Source organism: Trematomus bernacchii, unplaced genomic scaffold (assembly GCF_902827165.1).
Source record: "Trematomus bernacchii unplaced genomic scaffold, fTreBer1.1, whole genome shotgun sequence".
NCBI lineage: Eukaryota > Metazoa > Chordata > Actinopteri > Perciformes > Nototheniidae > Trematomus > Trematomus bernacchii.
In genome coordinates, this window is record NW_022987387.1 from 2,489,989 (window position 1) to 2,509,241 (window position 19,253).

At 39.4% G+C, this 19,253-nt stretch overlaps 1 protein-coding gene across 6 annotated transcripts; it reads right to left on the reverse strand.

The window, feature by feature from the left end:
• Positions 1-6,506: 6,506 nt before the first annotated feature.
• LOC117485738 lies at positions 6,507-15,643 on the reverse strand. Of its 6 annotated transcripts, XM_034134418.1 has the most exons (8): positions 15,541-15,643; positions 15,160-15,216; positions 14,765-14,882; positions 13,949-14,016; positions 9,708-10,756; positions 8,977-9,138; positions 8,322-8,417; positions 6,507-7,827 (listed from the first exon to the last, which is right to left on the reverse strand). In XM_034134418.1, the coding sequence occupies exons 5-8, from the start codon at positions 10,746-10,748 to the stop codon at positions 7,507-7,509; spliced, it is 1,620 nt and encodes a 539-aa protein (XP_033990309.1). In that variant the 5' UTR covers positions 10,749-10,756; positions 13,949-14,016; positions 14,765-14,882; positions 15,160-15,216; positions 15,541-15,643; the 3' UTR covers positions 6,507-7,506. The 6 variants fall into 6 exon arrangements, 5 of the variants coding, with proteins under 5 accessions (XP_033990309.1, XP_033990326.1, XP_033990300.1 ...); XM_034134435.1 differs by lacking the exon at positions 14,765-14,882 and having other exon boundaries at positions 8,983-9,138; XM_034134409.1 differs by lacking the exon at positions 14,765-14,882.
• Between the last annotated feature and the right edge of the window lie 3,610 nt (positions 15,644-19,253).

A 19,253-nucleotide genomic window follows, 5' to 3' on the forward strand; every position in this document is an offset into this window, starting at 1 on the left:
TTGCGCATGCGCTATGAGCGCACATACGGGTACTTCTCAGGCATGCCGGGTAATCTGTGACGTTTCGCTCTCTCAAAAGTTGGGCCATTTTATCATCATGCGCGAATGAGCAACTCTCATAGGAATGAATGAGGCCCCGCCTCCCACGCTGTATCCAGTTCTTATTATACATCCATGATATAAACTCCCCAAACAGGCGAAAACCTACCACTGTCTCTGCCACCTCCCTCCATGCCTGGCTCCTCCGGTTTGTATCCCGGTAGGTAAATAGGGACTGGTCATAAAGCACCGGGTGATTCCCTACCGCTAATTTCTCCTCCATTTTTTGGAATATGAGGAAATTACCTGCTTTATGTCTCTCCCAGCTTACACGCGGTTTGATTGGCTAGCGCTTGGACTGTCAGATTTGCATAAACGGGATTTGATTGGCTGATGCTTCCACCTCAGCTTCAAAAGTTGAACATTGCTCAACTTTTGAATCCTGAAAATCCTGAAAATCTCCGCTCTGCTGCCCACAATGCAGTTCGGCGAAAAGTGAGGCAAAGTGACGTCACCCCATTCAAAGTGAATGGGCAGAAGCGTTGGAAGATTTTTTTAACGCTGCTGTGTGGACGGGCCGTTAGGGTTTTCCATTAATGTACCGGGAGCTACAGCTGAATTTTCTACTGCAACAATCCACACGCAAATACACAGTATATCAGCGACTGTTACAATGAAGGCTCAATAATCAGCTCACGGCATATAGGTGTAAGCAGGGGTAAAGTGCTATTTGTATAGGTGGTGTGTGGACCTAACATCCTCTAGGGGGGTTCCGGGGCATGGTCCCCCGGGAAGATTTGTTTTTTAAATATTGAAGTTAAAAGCATCAATCTGGTGCACTTTGAGAGCAAAATGAAGAGATCTATGGATACATCTCTCAACACCCATATGAAACAGAACTGTAAACAGATTTACTATTTCTTTATGGATATTTTACAAATCACTCCCCTTTTAAACTTTTTTTTTTTTTAATGTCATATTAATACCTGTTTTTCATTTATTCTCTTATTTTTGTATAACTATAATGATCATATAAACATGTGCCTTGGAAATAATTGTTTACATTAATCGTGACCAAAACGTTTGAGACCCGGCCACTAACTCGCTAGCACCAGAAGCTAACAACAACGATCTCCGGTACCGGTGCGCTCTCTCTCTCTCTCACACGCGCACGCAAAATGGCTCGTTCCACACACACACAGAGCAGAGCTTGAATGAAACACAGAGACCCAGACGTACTTGTACTGTACTGTATCATATTATTTTCGAATCAATAATTTTTCAAATTATGATTTTTTTCTTTTTTTTTTAAAAAACATTTTTCCTCCTGGTCTCTCGCGCCCCCCTGTCATGCCTCTGGTTAGAGGAACACTGATTTAAGGAAACATCTAAAAATCGAGAAAATACCCTTAGACTCCAGAGGGTTAAATACACAAGTTTATTTAAAGGGGACCTACCATGCAAAATGCACTCATGTACGTCTTTTATACATGAATATGTGTCCGCGGTGTGTCAGGGAACTCACCAAGTGTCAGAAAATACAACCCTCTCTATTTTCCTCAATACCCAAATCTCTAAAAACGGGGCTGCAACGGATCTGATACAGACTGATCCAGATTTGAATTATTTTCTACGCCACAAAAGTGGTGCTCCGCTTAGTGGGCAACTCTCCACCTATCAGGGGTTGCCGTGGCATGGTAACAGCATGGTAACAGCATGGTAACAGCATGGTAACATGACGCTCGTAACTCGGCCCCCTCCTTTGCAGGGGGGCGTGGTCAGCTGCATGTGGGCATAGATATGTCTCATAATTATTTGTGTGAACAGAAAAATAAATATTTGTGTAAATATGTGATTTGTAAATGTAAAACACCATCCACAAATGCATTTAAAAGATTTGCAAACTCAAAAATAAATTTACAAATGTAAAACGGATCTGCAAATACGCTAAATATTTTCACAAATAAAAAAAAGATCTGTGAATATCTCTTAAACATTTACAACTTTCGATCAGGCATTTGTGAATCCATTTTGTATTTGTCAACCAAAAATGCGCTTGCGGATCTCAAATCTCTGCTTGCGGATCTAAAATCTCTGCTTGTGGATCGTCTTTTTACACACACGGAATTTTGAGACATACTTTCCGCCGGTCTCGGCAAAAAATCTACTCGTGTCACTCGGTTATTTTCGGAAACCACGTGATGGCCTGCTGATGACGACATTTCCGCATGATTTCAAAGTAAGAGCATGATGGTTTGTTTAATACTCTGTTTTTGTATTATAATGAACAGCGGAATGTTAGATGCATTCTTCATCACCATCATCATCATGTTATAGTGATACAGTTAGTTTGTGTTAGTTTATTGGTTCAATACGGCATATATCGACCACATTCGTATGCATGTTAAAGTACAGGCAACGCCACTTTCGGGTCCCGGGGGAGCAGCTGGCAGCGAAGCAGCCCAGAGGAAACTCTTTCTTCATTGTTTTTTGTGTATTCAGTCAAGCGGGTCAAAGTTACAAAGCACTTCACATCTTATTAATCAACCTAGTTTTACCTTACCAGTGCAGATAAGGTAATCTGTAAAAAAGCACCGTATTTAGGTTAGCCTTCATAGTAAGGCTACATTAAATGTTATAATATTCATTGTGTCCTTTCTACTGTATATGCATATATTCCTGTCTATTGCTTTCATTTGTATTTCATGTTATTATGTTTATACTTGTTTCCACACATTTCACAATTTGGGATGAATGAAGTATCTATCTATCTATATGTCTGTCTGTCTGTCTGTCCGTCCGTTGTTTTTATATATGTGAAATTCGTAATTTGAAAAATGATTGATTCGAAAATGATATGCTGCTACAGTACAGTACAAGTAGCCTACTTCTGGGTGTTTCATTCAAGCTCGGCTCCGTGTGTGTCTGTGTGGCACGAGTGAGCGAGCCACATGAAAAAGTACATCTGTTTACAGTTCTGTTTCGTCATATACGAAACAGAACTGTAAACAGATGTACTTTTTCTTTATGGATATTTTAATAATCACTCCCCTTTTTAAACTGTATTCTTGTTTTACTGTCATATAGTATTTCATACCTGTTTTTCATTTATTCTCTTATTGTTTTATAGCCTAACTATAATGATCATATGAAGTGTGCCTCGGAAATACTTGTTTACATAAATGGTAATCAAACTGTTTTGAGACCCACTGAGATAACTTAGACTAAAGTGAACTATCTAAACACTGAGACTCCTTTACCTCACTGAGCTGACGTTATCTGACAGGAGAGGACTTTCCTTTCACTTAGCTGTAGAAACAGCTTCTAATATCGGTTAGCGCAGCAACAACAATCTTGCTCTCTCTCTCTCTCTCTCTCTCTCACTCGTGCCACACAGACACACACGGAGCCGAGCTTGAATGAAACACCCAGAAGTAGGCTACTTGTACTGTACTGTAGCAGCATATCATTTTCGAATCAATCATTTTTCAAATTACGAATTTCACATATATAAAAAAAAACGGACAGACAGACAGACAGATACTTCATTCATCCCAAATTGTGAAATGTGTGGAAACAAGTATAAACATAATAACATGAAATACAAATGAAAGCAATAGACAGGAATATATGCATATATACAGTAGAAAGGACACAATGCATATTATAACATTTAATGTAGCCTTACTATGAAGGCTAACCTAAATACGGTGCTTTTTTACAGATTACCTTATCTGCACTGGTAAGGTAAAATTAGGCCGATTAATAAAATGTGAAGTGCTTTGTAACTTTGACCCGCTTGACTGAATACACAAAACAACAATGAAGAAAGAGTTTCCTCTGGGCTGCTACGCTGCCAGCTGCTCCCCCGGGACCCGAAAGTGGCGTTGCCTGTACTTTAACATGCATACGAATGTGGTCGATATATGCCGTATTGAACCAATAAACTAACACAAACTAACTGTATCACTATAACATGATGATGATGGTGATGAAGAATGCATCTAACGTTTCGCTGTTCATTATAATACAAAAACAGAGTATTAAACAAACCATCATGCTCTTACTTTGAAATCATTCGGAAATGTCGTCATCAGCAGGCCATCACGTGGTTTCCGAAAATAACCGAGTGACACGAGTAGATTTTTTGCCGAGACCGGCGGAAAGTATGTCTCAAAATTCCGTGTGTGTAAAAAGACGATCCACAAGCAGAGATTTGAGATCCGCAAGCGCATTTTTGGTTGACAAATACAAAATGGATTCACAAATGCCTGATCGAAAGTTGTCAATGTTAAAGAGATATTCACAGATCTTTTTTTTATTTGTGAAAATATTTAGCCTATTTGCAGATCCGTTTTACATTTGCAAATTTATTTGAGAGTTTGCAAATCTTTTAAATGCATTTGTGGATGGTGTTTTACATTTACAAATCACATATTTACACACAAATTATTTTTCTGTTCACACAAATAATTATGAGACATATCTATGCCCATAGCTGCAGCGCATGCAAAGACAGGGTGGAGGAGAGGAAAATAGAGCAAAATGAGGCATGGCTAAAATGCATGATCTGTTTGGTATTTTGAAAAAAAAAAACGTATAAATATACCTTATATAGGTATGGCCCTACAATATATTATTCAAATATAGCATGATAGGTCTTTAAGGGTAAAATATTATGCAAAATGCACTTTTTGATGTCTTTTATACATAAATGTGTGTAAGGAGACTCACAACGTGTCAGAAAATAAAACCCTCTCTTTTCCTCCTTACCCACATCTCTAAAAACAGGGGTACAACGGAGCTGATCCAGATTTGCTGCGGTCATGACGACATTACTAAAATGTGCGCTGGCTTTACGTTGAACTCCTGTCAATGTCCCGCCCACGTCCCAACCTATCGTCCCCATATACAGTCGCTAGCTGAATCCCCTCTATGGAGCTAATTTCCTGCCATAACTCCACAAACAAACTAAACAGGTTTTACAAATGCCTTATGATTCACTAACAAACACAATGTGGTTTGCAAATACAAAACACCATCTACAAACTAATGAATTTAGTTTTGCAAAGAAAAAACGTATCTATCAAACAAACACATAACATTTTTCTAATAAATCATGTTTCAGAGACAAATTCAGCTTAGGTTTTACAAGTACACAACTTTTTTTTACAAGTGCACAAATTTGTTTTACAACTACAACACTTTGTTTTACAACTACAAAACTTTTTTTTACAAGTGCACAAATTTGTTTTACAACTACAACACTTTGTTTTACAACTACAACACTTTTTTTTACAAGTACAAAACTTTTTCTTCTCACGGCGGAATATTACTGCCAAAAGTCACGTGACTGGAATATTACTGCCAAAAGTCACGTGACTGAGTCACGTGACTTTTGGCAGTAATATTCCGCCGTGGTTGTGCTCATACACACTCACACATGCTCACTCACACATGCTCCACGGCAGCAGGGGGCACTACTGAGTCCATTGGGAAGGCGGGAGGTTGAGCAGAGCATGGAACAGCTCTTGCCAGCCTGATCATGACAGCGGTGTTTCTAGCGATCCAGCATCTGAATTTAGCGATCACAACGAAAACAGCCAAGACACATATTGAGCCCAGAAAATGAATGTTCTTAGGGCTGTAAATATAATAAGCCTTTGTCTAAAATAGACAACATTGTAACTAAGGAGATTTAAACTATACAGCGATTCTGCACTCGGTCAATCAGCTGCTCTTCATTTTCTTTCCTGCTACACTGAAAAAATTGTTATGTTGAATTTACTTAATTTTATTAAGGTAAGTGGATGCACAAAACAAAGTTATCTAAATCCAGATTTATTTTTTAAGTTCACTGTACTTATTATTTTTGAGTAATTTCAACTTAATTATACTGATAATTTTCAGTTAAACTATTTTGAGTAATTTCAATTTAATTATACTGATAATTTTCACCTCAACTATTCCGAGTAAAATGTACTCACTAAACCCATGTTAAGTATACTAAAATGGATTATGTAACAGTAACCTTTTTTCTTTTTGTACATTCAGATCAATTCAATAGTTTAATTTCTACATACAAAAATTAAGTTGAATTTAATTAAACATTTTCAGCCATTATTACTATGTTAACTTTCAATATATTAAAATAAAAAACAAACATCATATTTGATACATACTCTTACTTTATTATCTTGTACAAAATGACGTAACATGAAGCATGTGTCTTACACAAAACATCTTCTGATTCGAATAAAACATGCAACTGTCATGGCCTCCACCGTGTGTGAGTGTGTCCACAATCCAATCACCTCTGCTATAAGACTCCGGCCCTGACTCCTCCACTTCGCCATATCGTAGACTCTGTAACCACAGCTTCAAGCCAGCCTGACTCCTATCCTGTCTCCAGACCACCTCTAACGTTGGACCCTGTCCCGCTCCTCCAGGCTCTTCTCCCTGCACTCTCCAACTTGGTCAGACCTCCGGTCCCCTCTCCCTTGGACTCAGTCTAGCTTCCCTGGCCCAGACCCCCCTGCCTACTGCCCAGTAATATTCAATAAACGTTATTATTTTGCTTGAAACTCTCTGCTCCTGGGTTCCCTGTTAGCCTTAACAGTACAATCTGGCCACTGTTAAGGCTAGCAGGGAACCCAGGAGCTGAGCAGAGACAGGAGGCAGGAGTTTCAAACACAATAATAACGTTTATTGAATATTACTGGGCAGGGGGGTCTGAGCCAGGGAAGCTAGACGGAGTCCAAGGGAACGGAGGTCTGACCAGGTTGGAGAGTGCAGGGAGAAGAGCCTGGAGGAGCGGGACAGGGTCCAACGTTGGAGGTGGTCTGGAGACAGGATAGGAGTCAGGCTGGCTTGAAGCTGCAGGCACAGGAGACGTGACTGACTGTGGTTACAGAGTCTACGATATGGCGAAGTGGAGGAGTCAGGGCCGGAGTCTTATAGCAGAGGTGATTGGATTGTGGACACACACACACGCATGGGGAGAGACAGACTAGGCAGAGGTGGAGGCCATGACAGCAACAAAGTGCAGTGGAAACAGACAGAGAATAAATCCTGACGTAACATGAAGCATGTGACTTACACAGCTGAGGAGAATATAACCTACACATTAATACATGTAATATTTTCCCATTCTTCTCCAGAACTAGATGTAAATTGCCAATATAAAAAATAAAATGTTTTACGCTTGGCTAAGGTAGAAAAAGTTGCCGTTTCGATAAAAACGAAATGCAACAAAGTGCAGTGGAAACAGACAGAGAATAAATCCTGACGTAACATGAAGCATGTGACTTACACAGCTGAGGAGAATATAACCTACACATTAATACATGTAATACATGTCTTCTAAGTCCATCAACATTTCCACATTCTTCTCCCAACCTTTGAGGTTTGACTGGTGTTTTTGTAATGCTTTAGTGGCATCGGTTCACAAGAGCGGCTGAAGAAATCCTACAGTCCAGCATGTATCTTGTTCTTCAGTCCAAGGACTTTGGGGGAAAGCCTTTCACCATCCATTTGCAAGAGCACTTTCTGAATGAATTCATAGTAGTACCTTAGCTCTTTGGGGTAAGCCATGTTCAGTGTATAGATGACTCCCAGCATGATGGCACAAGCTCGGGCTACAGATCCAATGTTGTCCAGAATGATTAGTCCTTCAACAAAAATCCCAACGTCGTCATAATGTCCAGGTTCTCCACCATCCTTGTTGATGACGTATACGCCCATGGTAGATTTCTGCAGGTCTCTGGTGATGTCATCTCCTCCGATGTCCTGTATATTTAAAGAAAAAACATGTATTCATTCAATATATGTAATTTTAATGACATACTTTATCTTATACATTTTTTGTAACATTGCTCACATACCTATTAATCCCTTAAAACAAAGCTGGTCATACTGTATATATTTCTGAATCAAACTAAATATGTGTGAGGTGTTTTTAAAGATTTACGTACGACCCAATAAGCTTGGTGATGAGTGTCAGAAGTCAGAGAGGATTGACAGGTGGACTAAGACATTGTTGATTATGGTCTTTCCATTGGACAATAAGAAAAACAATGAATAAAGCCAACCTCATCGTATAAAGAAACAAGGTGATGGTTTGAAATGCTTTAGTCTGTTGATGAATATCAACATTCATACATATAAATATGCTCAACCTTCATGCTTCTTATAAGGTAAAAAATAATTATCTAAAATTGATGCCTGACACTAGGATCTTAAAACACTACATGTGACTGGCAAATGCAATTACAATGACTCACCATATACTCCCGAATGAGATGTCCATCATCCTCACCAAGGTGGATGCAAAGTGCCTTGAGGATTGCTTCCCTTTTAAGGTTAACATCACTTGTTGCCTGTGTAAAAAAATTACAATTAAAATATTTCTAAATACATCAATAATAACAATATTGCAATGACTTCATTATACATGTAAATGGACTGACCTAAAGTATGTTAAAGAATTGTGACTTAAATGTATTACAATGTCAGAGGTCTGAATGTGTTAGGGCGATAGCACTGTTTACTAATTCTACTCATCCAGGGACTTTTCACCAAGAGCAATGCTCTGTTCTTCACAGTTCACACCTGGAATCTGCCAAGTACAAACACAGTCTGATCTGTTGGCCACTGAGGATTAAGTGACTTGCTCAAGGCAGGTTCTGCTTTTTCACTTTCCCCACCTGGGGATTGAACTTGCACCTTTACAGTCACAAGCCTGCTTCTCTAACCAGTATGCCACTATTGCATTATTAAGATCAGATTTCCTTAGAAAAGTGTCTTGCATTCTTGCACCTGGCAAGTAATCCAGGCTGTTGTTAGGCAAATGGGGCTCTATACGGTACTAGACAGGTACATTTCATAAAATTGCTCCACAGAGTATATGACAATTTGTATAAAACAGTGTATACACACATTTACCTTTTGCAAAATCGCCAGATGTTTGGCTAGTTTCTGGCCAACAACTCCTCCCTTCTTCTGGAAGACAGATGTCAGCTGAGGTAGATGGCTGTCCAACTGCGCCATGAAGGCCGTTTCAAGTGGGATAGTTGTTATGCGCTGGAATTCAGCATGTATCTGTTATGCAAAAACAAAACGACAAAGAGCACATTCAGCCATTGGTGTAATGATATTTTGTATCTACTATATAATTAAAGGATAGATTCTCATTTTGACCTCTTTAACCAAGTCCTTGATGAGATGTGTATTGGTGTACAGTGTGTTCTAACCAAAGTATTTCTATTAATCTAAGGTAATTGCAAGGAATTAAAACTAGACCTGTAAGCTGTATGGTTGTTTAAACCTTGCTAATACTTTTTTTAATTGACAATGGGTAAAATGTTGAGGTATAAAGTGAAAACCCCAATTCCAGCAGCAGCTGTTTTCTTCAGACAATCAAACAGCAGACAGATACAGTTAGAGAATAGATGGTGAGGAAAGCGGAACATTGAGCAGCTAAAGAGCCAAATACTTTACTAAGGAGTTGGTGGAGAGCAAAAACAGAGCTAAAAGATAGTGAATATTGGACTTATCAGATGGACAGAAACACCATTTCAAATGTATGATCATGTTGCTCTGTATCAGCTCAATGTGTACGATAAATAGACATTTCACCATACATTCACCATGTGAAATATATAACTTACCTCATCAATATGGAAAAGTGCAGGCCACCTGGCTTTGAACTCTCCAGCAGATAGATTTCCCTGCACCACCTCTTTTCTTCTGTAGGAGAATGTTTTGGACATCTTCTGTTTTACACACGGTGCATTGCTTCTTTGTCTGACATCATTCAATAGTTCAAGTCTCAGATTTTCTAGGCTTTCATCTGTTTCGCCAGCAGGGTGTGAAGGACAATAGTTGACTTCAGCCTTTTTAGGTTTCTTTACATTTTTGGCTGGGATGCATTCATCACTTGATTTGTTTTTCAAAGCATTTACAGTCACTTCTGGACAGCCAAGGTTTCGCATCTTTGTCCTGTAATTAGCCATTTTATATTTTAGGCTAATCATCCAGCCATAGTAACCAGTGGCAGATGGTTCTTTCAAACAGGGACATTTTTGGACGAGTGCCCCTGCTACCTCCTCTATTTGGAGATTTTGTGGATATGCCGTATACTGGAAAATGTCCTCGGCTAGCTTCTCCAAGATGTCCGATTTCAGCCCTGGTGTGATCTGCAGTCGAGTGCCAGTTTCTCTGAAGCTCTCATTTCCACGTCGAAGCTGCACCTCTACATTGTATGGAAAGAGAGGAATGGGGAATTTGCGTGGCCATGCACGTGTTCTCAGTTCAGTGTCTGTACGTGGCAGAATAATGGTGCTATCCGAGTTTGTTGAGGATAATGACGACACACTGGAAGATGTTTGCCTGCTTACTGGTGCTCCAGATGATCCAGGAGTGCTGGGAGCATTCTGCACTGAAGAAGATGGACTCGAACCCACATCATCAAGTATGTACACCACCTTGATCGTACTTCGGTCCTGTATGTCTTGTACTGATGTAACATTCATGAAATCATTATTGAAGTCAGGATCCATGAACTGAATACGAAAGTCTCTTTCAATTCCAAATGCTTGGCAAATTGTATCGTGTAACTCTGTCAGAGTTTTTGGCATTCCTGAATGGAGATCAAGTCTTCTACAGTCATCCGTGTCCACAATGACCCTCAACTTCAGATGTCGTGCCATTCTTCAATCTAATTGTTAAAAGACACAAAACAACATGTTGTTAAATAAATATTTGACAATGTTGTTACTTAAGTATACACTTTTATTATGAACAAAGTTAGAGTAGGTAAGTTTAATTAACATGCACATTTCTATAATACATGGCAACATGAGGGTAATTTAGCTAAGGAAGACGTCAGAGGACTGGATACCTTCCATAAAAAAATTCCCACAAGGATTATAGTTTCAATTTGACTAAAAACGAAATGAATCCTCCTGTAAAGCAACCCTCTTGTTACCATATTTAGTGTCTTAATGTCAACTCATGCAACACATGAACACAACACAAATGACTGTCCTAACCTTTTATGTGTATGAATCGTTTAAGTGTCACCATTCGCCGTCCTCCAATCCTGTAATCTGCCAAGGGGTACTGGTCTACCAAGGCGCCAAGTTGAATGAGAGAGACTTGTGACGTGGGACATAACTCAAATGCCCTAAAATGCTCCCTATACCAAGCACTCAGCTCTTTAACAATAAAGCTCAAGCTCTGTTCCACAACAACCATCTGGATAACTTCTGCAAACTCTGGCAAGCCACCAGCAGAGCCATGAGCAATAACCATACCCTCCCTGTAGTTCACTCCATTAACAGATGCATTCTTTGTGAGCTGAATGTGAGCAATATCAGGGTCTCTCAGCTGTAGGACCTTCTGTACATCCTGATGCAAAATATCAACAGAGACCGTTGAAACAGCTGAGACAGTCAGGCTAGACTTTTCGGTTGTGGCTGACTCCAAATGATATGCCATCATGAACTGATGCTTCACCGCCAGGGACAAGAGTATGTTTTTAAAGCAGCGTGTGTGGCGGACTACCTGCTTAAAAAAACTGTGTTTCGCCTCAAACCTCATTGTCCACATCCCAACTAGTGGGCCAAAAGACCGGATCATCTGTGGATAATGTTCCACAAAATGATGTTTGGGCAAGATCTTTATACCCGGAAACACCTCTTGTAACCTATGTCTATGGTCACAAATCTTGGCTTCAAGGAAAGCAATGGATTGTGTCGTGTGCACTGGTGCAACAACTAGTTCGACGATATCTTTAAGGTCCAAAACGACCTGCCAGGCTGGCTCATCTGGGGGCACCAACTGTCCAACCAAAAATGGAAGCAATCGCAAAAGACTCCAATTTTCGTGAGCATTTCCTCCAATAGTTTTCTTCACCGTGAATGCCCTGGGAATAGCATGAGGACGGTTACTCTTGTCTGTCCACTTGTAAGGGAATTTCTTAATGGACTCATTGAGATTTTCAAGGGTGAAATATCTTTTGGAAATGAACAAATTGAGGCAGTGTGCCAACTCGACTGGTAATATGCCTTCAAAGATGTCATGTGCAATATCTGGAGGGTAGCCAGTACAGACATTGAAATGAGAAAGATGTGCAGAGAAAACACAACTTCTTTTAACACCATAACAATGTTTTTGATTTTCCTGTGCTGATCTGACATGCGTTTCATGCATCTCCTTGCTTCGGAGAGTAAATGCACCTGAACTCACTTCCCTCTCCTGAATTTCAGACTTTTGTGCCACACAAAAAACGGCAAATGTACCCACCTGAAAAACTCTCAAGAAATCCAGCTACTCCATGTGCTCCCAAATTGTCAGCTATGACACACTGTATTGTGCCCTTAACACAATCTCCAAGCTGTGCAATAAAAATACCTTGACTTTCCAAAATGACAAGATCCCTCAACAAGGGCTCTAGGACCCTTTCATAGCCATATGTTCGCACATCGTCAGACCTGCAGAGTAAGGCCAAATAAATAGAAGATAACGAAGAATGGCAACCTGGTGGTAAATTGCTGAGAGTCCAATAAACGCCACAGATCTTGTGCTTTTTACGAGATGTGCCAAGCGGATTACAAATCTCAAAGTCATCGACATACAAATTCAGTAACACTCGCAATTCACCTCCTGACAAAAAATGGTTATCCTTGAAAAACAAACCATCTCGAAAAGACTTGTATACCACTTCTTCTCCTCTATCCTCTGATATGAGTTGACTGTCTAATGCTTTGTTAAGAATGTGACCATCAGTGAAAAGCTGCTGCAAAAACTTTAATAGTGGAACATACTGTAGCGTTCTTTTATCTTTCTCATCCAAGATATATTCTATGGGTTCCACAACTTTAAAATTGTGTTTATAGTATTGCTTGCGTTTAAAGGATGTTGCCAAAGGACAACCTTTACCAATAGCCTTGTACACAGGATTAGATGTACACAGAGCAGATGCAAGTTCTTCAATGACCGACTGGTCAACTTGTAGATTGTAACTATTTAGTGTGTCATGGATCACATTTCTTGTACTACACAAAGATGCTGTGCTCAACAAATATTGAAATTCTTCCAGCAATTCATCAACTGCAGCACTTGGCACATGAAAAATATTTCCAGCTTTAATAACACTGCCGCAATTTTTTGCTCTATTTCTGGCTGATCCTTCGACGTATCTAAATCAACATCATCAAACTGACTTTCATCGCAAATGTCCTCATTGTTTGAAACACCAGGCTCTCCAGTTTCACCTACACAAGTTCCTTGTACAACACCGTCCTTAAAATCTACCAATGAATGCAAGCTGTGCTTCCGTCTTTTGTGTGACTTGAAGGTGCTGTATATGTTGGATTTGTATGCACAGCCTTTAAACATACAAGTGACTGTCTCATTGTTTCTCAGATGATGGCTTATGTGCACAAAATAATCACGTTCTGTTCCGAGTTCACTACAGCCACATAGATGACAGGAAAATGTAGTAAATATGTCAGCAGAGGGCTTTGAGGTATTGGTGTGATTCCTTGACAAGTGTACCAAAAGAGTATTCCAAGCCTTAAAAATGCATGGACAATCAGGATATATACACTTAATATGATGGCCACGCCCAAAATGACTATGTTTTAGTCTGTAATGTTTGAGAATTTGTGATCGCTTAGACACTTCAGCGCCACAGTCTTTACACTGCCACATAAACTAGACAAACACCAAAGAGAGAAAAGGGGGGGGGGGGGAATCAAACATTAGTGATGGTGTTTCACAGTCACCTTTGGGTCATGGTGATCTACAAATAATTTGGATCTCTAAGCAGAGTGAACTAAACGAAAATCCTAATAGTTTGCTCAAAACTTGAAGAGTAAGGAATTTGTTTGATAAATTGACTTACCAAAACAACATGCGGTCCCCAAAGAGTAAGGTTCTGTTCTACATCACACCAACATCAGATAGAAAAACCTGCAATAAAAATAAAGATGAGCAGAAATGAAAAATAATAATGGTAAATGAAAAAAGGTAATTGATTGCTAATGATTACTAACTTGTGTTAGGCCAATGACTCAAAATCCTACAAAATTCTTTGTGACAAACAATGTTACGTTTTTCTTTTTAAATAGAGCCTAAATATTACTGGATGTGGTGCACTTTTGCTAAATGTTTAGACAAATTGCCTGTGTTACCACCCTTACATGCTAAACTGTTATTGCACTTGATGGCACCTTTTAAAAAGGGAGAAGCTTTTCTTTCATTGTACATGTATAATGACATTAAATGATTATATTGTAACGTTCCACAATAGGAGTCGGAAACAGGCCACACCACACACACACACACACACATGCCACACCACACACACACACACACACACACACACACACACACACACACACACACACACACACACACACACACACACACACACACACACACACACACACACACACACACACACACACACACACACACACACACACACACACACACACACACACACACACCCCCCTTTGCTCCCCCAACCACAGGCCCGCACGCCGACCAGCATTACTGTGCCGCTCTGTGATTGGCAGAGAGCCGGGGGATGCTTGAGTGACCCACACAGCACCCTATACCGGGTCGTTACAATATTCTATTCCATAGCCAAAACCTATCAATTATTTCTCACTTTTGGCAAAGAGTCCACCTCAAGACGGGTAACATTTAAACACACCTCGGAGCGGTTAGTTCTCTCTCCGCCGTGTGTTGAATGCATGTAGCAGCCGCCTGTGTGTAAACTGCCCCGCCCCCTCGAACACAGACGGGGCACGGGGGAGAGAAAGATCTCTCGTCTGGATTGGAAAGATCGAAAATACATCATAGACGCATTTTGTCTTATATTATATACGGTGTTGGCGAAACTAAGACTACCCCCCCTCCCCCCTAGTTCGGGGGGAAAGTACTCCGGTCCGGTGTGAAAGACCGAGATATGAACGTTAGCCGCGGTAACATTAACCCCTTGCCGCCAGAGAGTAACGTTACCAAAAGCACCCTTACCAATGTGATTTCATATGTTTAGTTGTGTCCTAATATTACCACAGTGATAAGAATAAAATAAAACATACTTACAGTCGGTCAGGAAGACAGCATGGCCAGTATACAAGCTGGGCAGCGGGGAAGTTGAAGCTACAAAAAAAAAAAAGCCATAGGAACAGGCAGTTTAACATTCAACTTGTATTAGCCAACAACTAATAATAAAGTCTAACAAGACAAAGATTGAATTTAACACGTATTTAACTTGAGAGCAGTATTAAGTTATCTTATAATGTTAATGATGCATGTTACACTTCATTTAAATTACTTAAACATTACTACACAACTAAGCTAGGCTAACAGTTAGCTAGCTGCTGTAGGCCTACGTTAACGTTTGCTAATGTTAATCTATCAAAAAGCTACCTATTTAAGTATAATATAATACACCCAATGCTATAAATTAGCTAGCCTACTTACTTAAAACGGAGAGCCGTGGAGAATGTTCACCTCACGACAGCGGAGCTATACACAGGCAGTCCTGTCCTTCCGATTCCGAATGGAAAATGGAGGGGAAAGTGGCGGTCTGCTTGTGTATGCACATGCGCAGACAGGACAGTATTATGTGGTAATTAAATGGTACATAATTTTTTCTAATTATTTTTAAATGAATGAAATGAACTTGTTTTAAACAGTGACAAAATATGTTAAGATTAATTAAAAAAGATAAGAAGGATGCTATAACACATTCAAATCTATTAAAAAAGGCTAGATTAAAACATGTAACATCTAAAAGGGGTCAGAATCAGTTTTTTCAGTGTATATTCAATGAGTGATACAAATATTTTTTACCATACGTTCTGAATAAAACTGATACTGTTGGACTCGGTACTAGTTGACTGCTACCAGAAATAAAAGGAAGTACTTTACTGTGTACTTTGTGAGTAATCCTCTGTCAGAGTCCCCTCCATAGTACATAATGCATGTTTTTTGCTATCTTTGATGAATGATAAAAGGGTCATTCCAGAATTGGAGGACAATTTAGACACCAACATTTTTGAAAAATGAACCTTTCATTTGATTATTTTTTGTAATGTATTTAGGAAAAACAGATAATAAACCATAAAAAAAAGTGATTTGCCCAGCTAAGGCATCAAATGTATATTTTCCAATGAAGAATTAACCCTGTTACTCTAATTATAGTAACAGGGTTGCAAGTAACAGGGTTGAAAATCAATGCTAATTTTAGCTTTTACCTCAGGAATTAATGCTAGCTGCACAATGTAATGCTATTGTCAAGGAATGGACACACTTTATATTATATTTATATTTATATATATTTAACAAAAGAAAGATACATTTGAAATTAATTTGTTTTTGTTTCATAATTTGAGTAACAGGGTTGCGTTTGTATGAGTGCCACACTCCTTCAAGAGTGACAAGATTGGAAATATATTACAAATAAAAGAGAGGACTTAGTTTTGGTCTACCCATGGTAGTAGCACATGGCTTGCTGATGTCCTTTCCACTGTGTCATGCGACAAACAGTTTTTTCACTTCCTCTGCCAAGCTAAAAAGGTTTCGGTAACAGGGTTGCGCGCATGTTGAGGGACACACCTTCTGTGCAAAATTACTGTTATTTAAAATGTGTTTATGATTTAACAAATTGATTTTACCATTACAAGACACATATATCAATAAAAACCAAGGTTGGTCACCAAGAAGCTGGGACAAGAGAAAAGGGCAATTTTAGGGGGTGTTCGAGAGCTATTTGATATTTTAAATAATATTTTGAAACCACTTTTTCTACAACTTTATATGCATCTTGTCTCAAGACAAGTATATTTAACACAACAAGTGCATGTCTTAGCTTTTTGGGCATGGATTATTAGATTTTTTATATGGGGGACATGAAATGTCCTCCAATTCTGGAATGACCCAAAAATAAAATGTTACCATTAGTTCTTAATGAAATTGATACGGTTTGACTTTGTATTAGTAAGCCTACTACTAACAATACATTGAAGTACTTTTACTGTGTATTCTTTTGAGAAATACTCTGTCAAAGTCCCCTCCTGAGAACAAAATCAAGCCACTTCTTCTAAGTTTGATGAGGGAAAAAAATATTTTTTGGGTGATTTAATGGGTGATGTAACATTAATGACAGACATAATATGAGGTCCTTGGCACTCTAGAGGGGTCATTTTGTGATCATGGGGCATCACCCTTACAGCATCAGGACAATATCATATGGAGTCAGATACTGGAAGTGTGCTGGAGGCGTTAACTGGGACTGATGGAAGGATGAGGCTGATGAGACTGAAGAATCTGCGAGGAACGAACTAGCGGCAGAGGAATAATTATATATTAAAAGACAGCAGCATCATAAGAGGGCAACCATGTGACAGAGTGTGTTACTTTGCTGAAGGATATTTGTGACCAGCTATCCATTCCAGGCCAGACTCTAAAGACTTTCCAAGGTGTGAAAATGCTGCTGCCGGAGTACTGACTGGAAGTATTGCTGATATCATGTCTACCATCCTCTTAAAATACTCTGTCCAACAATATCAGTCTCAGGAAGAAATGTTTTTTAACGCTTATTAAAAGAAAAACATGCATTCTTGTACTCAGGAGGGGACATTGACAGAGGATTACTGGAAAAGTACACAATAAGTACTTCATAGTACTTGTGGGGGTAGTTTCAGTAGTACTGAGTCCAACAGGATCAATCTCACAAAGAACTAATGGCAACAAAAAAGAATTCCCTCATCAAACTTAGCAGAAGTGGCTTGATTTTGTTCACAGGAGGGGACTTTGACAGAGTATTTCTCAAAAAATACACAGTAAAAGTACTTCAATGTATTGTTAGTAGTAGGCTTACTAATACAAAGTCAAACCGTATCAATTTCATTAAGAACTAATGGTAACATTTTATTTTTATCATTCATCAAAGATAGCAAAAAACATGCATTATGTACTATGGAGGGGACTCTGACAGAGGATTACTCACAAAGTACACAGTAAAGTACTTCATTTTATTTCTGGTTGCAGTCAACTAGTACCAAGTCCAACAGTGTCAGTTTTATTAAGAACTTGTGGTAAAAAATATTTGTATCACTCATTGAATATAGCAGGAATAAAAATGAAAAGCAGCTGATTGACCGAGTGCAGAATCGCTGTATACAGGGGCGGACTGGGACAACAAATCAGCCCGGGACTCTCGACCGGCCCACTTCGGTACCGCCGGCCCACCTCGGTACCGCAAGTAAGCGGCCCACCTCGGTGGTGCCGCAAGTAAATACCGCGAGGAAATTGTCGACGGGGGGGAAGGGGGGGTGAGCAGTGACTTATCCGACCGGCCCACTTCAGTACCGGCCCATCGGGATTCGTCCCGAACGTCCCCTGGCTGTATATATAGTTTAAATCTCTTTAGTTACAATGTTGTCCATTTTAGACAAAGGCTTATTATATTTACAGCCCCTAATAACATTTATTTTCTGGGCTCAATATGTGTCTTGGCTGTTTTCGTTGTGATCGCTAAATTCACCTTGTTTATAATATTATCACTATAACACCTGTCATCAGACTGGCAAGAGCTGTTCCAAGCTCTGCTCAACCTCCCGTCTTCCCAATGGACTCAGTAGCGCCCCCTGCTGCCGTGTAGCATGTGTGAGTGAGCATGTGTGACTGTGTATGAGCCAGCGACGGCGGAATATTACTGCCAAAAGTCTCAGTCACGTGACTTTTGGCAGTAATATTCCAGTCACGTGACTTTTGGCAGTAATATTCCGCCGTGAGAAGAAAAAGTTTTGTACTTGTAAAACAAAGTGTTGTAGTTGTAAAACAAATTTGTGTACTTGTAAAAAAAAGTGTTGTAGTTGTAAAACAAAGTGTTGTAGTTGTAAAACAAATTTGTGCACTTGTAAAAAAAAGTTGTGTACTTGTAAAACCTAAGCTGAATTTGTCTCTGAAACATGATTTATTAGAATAATGTTATGTGTTTGTTTGATAGATACGTTTTTTCTTTGCAAAACTAAATTCATTAGTTTGTAGATGGTGTTTTGTATTTGCAAACCACATTGTGTTTGTTAGTGAATCATAAGGCATTTGTAAAACCTGTTTAGTTTGTTTGTGGAGTTATGGCAGGAAATTAGCTCCATACCCCTCCCTCAGCTGTGTGTCTGTGTATTCAG